The sequence below is a fragment of the Cebus imitator genome, unplaced genomic scaffold (assembly GCF_001604975.1).
Source record: "Cebus imitator isolate Cc_AM_T3 unplaced genomic scaffold, Cebus_imitator-1.0 Scaffold3, whole genome shotgun sequence".
NCBI classification, from domain to species: domain Eukaryota; kingdom Metazoa; phylum Chordata; class Mammalia; order Primates; family Cebidae; genus Cebus; species Cebus imitator.
In genome coordinates this window covers 7,266,794-7,272,471 of record NW_016107318.1, presented here as the reverse complement: position 1 = coordinate 7,272,471, position 5,678 = coordinate 7,266,794, and the positions used below count along the sequence as shown (strand labels likewise).

General features: G+C 37.5%; 1 protein-coding gene across 1 annotated transcript in view; it reads left to right on the top strand.

Moving 5' to 3' along the window:
* The first annotated feature begins 4,554 nt into the window (after positions 1 to 4,554).
* The window catches only part of LOC108305837 (heat shock cognate 71 kDa protein-like), a 9,624-nt gene continuing 8,500 nt past the window's right edge, over positions 4,555 to 5,678 (top strand). The window contains exon 1 of the mRNA XM_017530605.1: positions 4,555 to 5,678. Coding sequence (XP_017386094.1) covers positions 4,639 to 5,678 — 1,040 coding nt within the window. The 5' untranslated portion in view covers positions 4,555 to 4,638.

Genomic DNA, 5,678 nt, shown 5'->3' with positions numbered 1-5,678 from the left:
GTGGTGTAGGTATTATTCTTCCCATGTTGCTGATGAAGGAAATCATACCCTGAAAATTTATACAATTTGTCCAATATCATCGCTGCTGCCAAGCGACAGTCAGCTTTTACATCTGGCTCTTCATATGCCAAATATAGTGCTATTCACACATCACCAGGAAGTTACATCTACCATCCTTAAGTTCCTGAGAGCTTTTTTAATCTTGTCTTTGCTCACACAGTTTACATTCCTCAGGTCAGATTAAGTTCAACACTCCTATCAAGAAAGACTACACAGTTGTATGTGTGTGATTGGCAAACAGCATGACTAGTATTTCAGGCCCTGAGACACATTGCCAGATATGGCCTTGAATAAATGAATGCTATTCCTTGAGCCCCTCTAGGCAGATGCAAACTTTGTTTCATTTTGTTGAATTTTTTATTATTCGTTAACTCTCATGGCTCTCCTCTCTTCCTGATCTTTTATTAAAATTGAACCTATTGTCTTAAGAGACAGTTCAGAACAAAGACAAAATAAAACTAAAGTTCCTCAAATGCTCTTTGAATCAGTTTGATTATCCTTATCAGTGAGTTCAATCTTGATACATGTCTATTCCACAGTTGTATGAGAATCATGTTTTTTAACATTTTTGAAAATTATATAAGCTCTTAACAATGTGCTATGTGTGTGTTTTCATAAATTCTAATTCTCAAATCGATGCTATGAAGTAGTATTATTATTTCCACTTTAGAAATGTAGGAATACAAGCTGACAGAGTTGAAGTGACTTTATTGACTTTACATAGCTAGAAAGTGGTAGAGATGGAAAAGGAATGTACAGGGAAGAGCCAAAATAGCTGACTAGATGCAACCAGAAGAGCTTCTCCCACCAAGACAGACCAGACCATCAAGTACACCAGCACATTCTGAATACATCTATCTTCAGAAAGAAGGCATTGAGCATGTACAGAGAAAAGAAGCAGACCCTAGGATGAAAGGAGAAGAAGCTAAGAACACTGCAAGGGGTTGCCAGCACCACGGCTTATTTCTGGCCCTGAGCACCACCTACGGAAGGGGTAAGTAAAACAGATGTGGTGAGTAAAATAGAGCTTCTACAGAAGGGGTGAGTAAAATAGAGTGGCCCACTCTCCCTACCGATGTCTGGAATCCTAGCTGCAGGAGAACTTCAATCATTAATGGAACATCAGCCCACACAGATGATAAAAAACCAGCTCAAGAACTCTGCAACTCTAAAAGCCAAAGTGTCTTCTTACCTCCAAATAGCTGTACCCAGTGCAGCAGTGGTTCTTAACCATGCTGAAAAACTGAAAGGACAGACAAGGAATTCAGAATCTGGATAGCAAGGAAGCTCACCAAAATACAGGACATTAAAGCCCAATCCAGTAACAACAATAAAATGATCCAAGAGTGGAAAGACTTCATAGTCATTTTAAGAAAAAACAAAACTAAAGTTTTGGAAATGAAAAATTCACTACAGAAATTTCAGAAGGCAGTTAGAAGTATCAATAACAGAATAGATCAAGGTGAGGAAAGAATCCCAGAACTCAAATGAACCATTCCTTTAAATCAACACAGGCAGAAAAAAATAAAGAAAAAAAAAAGAATTTAAAAAAATGAATGAAACCTCCAAGAAATATGAAATTATATGGACAAAACCTGTGACACACTGGCACTCTGAAAAGAAATGAAGAAATAGTAAGCAACTTGGAAAACATATTTGAGGATATTGTACATGAAAATTTCCCCAACCTCACTAAAGAGGTTAATATGCAAATTCAGGAAATTCAGAGAACCCCTGTGAATAGTGTACCAGACAACCATCCTCAAGACACATAGTCATCAGAGTTTCCATAGTAAACAAAAAAGAAAACAGTCTTAAAGGCAGCTAGATTCATAAAACACATTTTTAGAGACCTATGAAAAGGACAGGTCATGTGCAAAGGGAACTCCATTAGGATAACAGCAGACCTTTCAAATGTAACCTTACAAGCCAGAAGAAATTGACGGCCTATAGTCAGCATTTGTAAAGAAAATAAATTCCAATAAAGAATTACACATCCAGCCAAACTAAGCTTCATAAGTGAAGGAGAAATAAAATACCATTCAGACAAGCAAATGTAAGAAATTCATTACCACCAGACCTGCCTTAGGAGAGGTCCTTTAAGGATTGTTAAACATAGAAACAAAAGACCATTACCAGCCACCACAAAAATACACTTACTTACATAGACCTCTGATAGTATAAAGCAACTATACAATCAATTCTGCATAACAATCAGCTAACAGCATAATGCCACATTCAAATTCTCACACGTCAATATTGAAATGCTCCAATCAGAAGACACAGAGTGGTAAGTTGAATAAAAAAGCAAGAACAAACTGTATTCTGTCTTCAAGAGAGCAATCTCATTATGACACCCATAGGTTCAAAATAAAGGGATGGAGAAAAATCTGTCAATCAGACAGAAATCAAAAAAGAGCACAGGTTGCTATTCTTATTTCAGAAAAAATAGACTTTAAATGAATAGTAATCAAAAAGGACAAAGAAGAGCATTACATAATGATAAAGTGTTCAACAAGAAAACCTAATTCTCCTAAATACAAATGCAACCAACACTGTAGCTGTCAGATTCTATAAAATACATTGTTAGAGACCTATAAAGAGGCTTATACAACCAAACAATAATAGTGAAAGGTATCAATACCCCATTGACAGGATTAGACAGATCATTAAGGTAGAAAACTAACCAAGATATTCAGTACTTGATCTTGACCCTTGACAACATGGTCCTAACAGACATCTACAGGATATTTCACTCAAGAACAACAGAATTTACATTCTTCTCATCTGCACAGAGCACATACTGTAAGAATAACCACATGCTTGTCCATAAAGCAAGTTTCAACAAATTCAAGAAAAACCCACATCATACCAACCAAACTCTCAGACCACAGTACAATAAAAAATGGAAGTCAATACCAAGATCTCTCAAAATCAAGAAATTACATGAAAATTAATCTTCTCCTGGATGACTTTTGAATAAAGAATAAAATTAAGGCAAAAATCAAAACATTCTTTGAAACTAATGAAAACAAAGATACAACATACCAGAATCTCTGGAAAACAGCTAAAGCAGTATTAAGCAGAAAGTTGGTAGCACTAAATGCTTACATCAAGAAGTTAGAAATATCTCAGATTAACAACCTAGCATCACACTATAGGAACTAGCAAAACAAGAGCAAACCAACCCCAAAGCTAACAGAAGACAAAATATAACCAAAATCAGAGCTGAAGTGAACAAAATGGAGGTGCAAAAATTCATAAAAAAGACCAACAAATTTTAAAAAAGTAGGTTTCTTGAAATAATAAATAAGATTGATAGACCACTAGTTAGGTTAATAAAGGAAAAAAGACAGAAAACAAAAAAGGGCACGGGTTGCTATTCTTATTTCAGACAAAACAGAAGACCCAAATAAATGCAATCAGAAATGATAAAGGGGACATTACCAGCAACCTCACAGATCCACAAAAACCCTCACAAACTATTATGAATACCTCTATGTATACAAACTAGAAAATCTGGAAATGGAAAATAAAATTCCTGGAAGAATACAACCTCCAAAGATTTAACAAGGAAGAAATTGAATTGTTGAACAGATCAATAACAAGTTCTGAAATTCGAATCAGTAATTAAAAATGTACTAGCCAGAGAAAGCCCTGGACCAGAGAGATTCACAGCTGAATTCTACTGGACATATAAATAAGAGCCATTACCATTATTACTAAAACTGTTCTTAAAAATCAAGGATAAGGTATTCTTCCCTAACTCCTTTTATGAGGCCACCATTATTTTGATAACAAAATCTGACAGAAACAACACAACAAATTTCATGCCAATATTACTGTTGAACATAAACACAAAAACTGTCAACAAAATACTAGCAAATTGAATCCAGCAGTATATATAAAAGCAATCAAGTATGCTTTATTCCTGGATTGCAAGGCTGGTTCCACATATGCAAATCAATAAATGTGATTCATTACATAAACATAACTGAAAACAAAAACCACATGGTTATCTCAATAGATGCAGAAAAGGCTTTCAATAAAATTTAACATCTTTTCATGAAAAGAACTTTCAACAAACTAGGCATCAAGTGAACATACTTCAAAATAAGAAGAGCCATCTATGACAAACCTACAGCCAACATCATACTGAACAAGCAAAAGCTAGAAGCATTCCCCTTGAGAATTGAAATAAGACAAGGATGCCCACTCTCATCAACCCTGTTCAATATAGTACTAGAAGTCCTAGCTAAAGCAATTGGCAAGGAAATGAAAAAAACGTATTCATATAGGAAGACAGGGAGTCAGCCTATCTCTATTTGGAGATGATATGATTCCATACTTAGAAAACCCCACAGTCTCTGCTCAAAGGCTCCTAGAACTGATAAACAACTTCAATAAAATTTCAGGGTACAAAATCAATGTACCAAAATTAGTAGCATTTCTCTACACCAATAATCCAAGCTGAGAGCCAAATCAAGAGTGCAATCCCGTCTCATTGAACTCTTCTGCAGTTTTCGGGATTATTGTGGTTTTCTTCGTTGTCCGGGCCAGGCCTACACGCCAGCAACCATGTCGAAGGGACCTGCCGTTGGTATTGATCTTGGCACCACCTACTCTTGTGTGGGTGTTTTCCAGCACGGAAAAGTAGAAATAATTGCCAATGATCAGGGAAACCGAACCACTCCAAGCTATGTCGCCTTTACGGACACTGAGCGATTGATAGGTGATGCCGCAAAGAATCAAGTTGCAATGAACCCCACCAACACGGTTTTTGATGCCAAACGTCTGATTGGACGCAGATTTGATGATGCTGTTGTCCAGTCTGATATGAAGCATTGGCCGTTTATGGTGGTAAATGATGCTGGCAGGCCCAAGGTCCAAGTAGAATACAAGGGAGAGACAAAAAGCTTCTATCCAGAGGAGGTATCCTCTATGGTTCTGACAAAGATGAAGGAAATTGCAGAAGCCTACCTTGGGAAGACTGTTACCAATGCTGTGGTCACAGTGCCCGCTTACTTTAATGACTCTCAGCGTCAGGCTACCAAAGATGCTGGAACTATTGCTGGTCTCAATGTACTTAGAATTATTAATGAGCCAACTGCTGCTGCTATTGCTTACGGCTTAGACAAAAAGGTTGGAGCTGAAAGAAACGTGCTAATCTTTGACCTGGGAGGTGGCACTTTTGATGTGTCAATCCTCACTATTGAGGATGGAATCTTTGAGGTCAAGTCTACAGCCGGAGACACCCACTTGGGTGGAGAAGATTTTGATAACCGAATGGTCAACCATTTCATTGCTGAGTTCAAGCGCAAACATAAGAAGGACATAAGTGAGAACAAGAGAGCTGTAAGACGCCTCCGTACTGCTTGTGAGCGTGCTAAGCGTACCCTCTCTTCCAGCACCCAGGCCAGTATTGAGATCGATTCTCTCTATGAAGGAATTGATTTCTATACCTCCATTACCCGTGCCCGATTTGAAGAATTGAACGCTGATCTGTTCCGTGGAACCCTGGACCCCGTAGAGAAGGCCCTTCGAGATGCCAAACTAGACAAGTCACAGATTCATGATATTGTTCTGGTTGGTGGTTCTACTCGCATCCCCAAGATTCA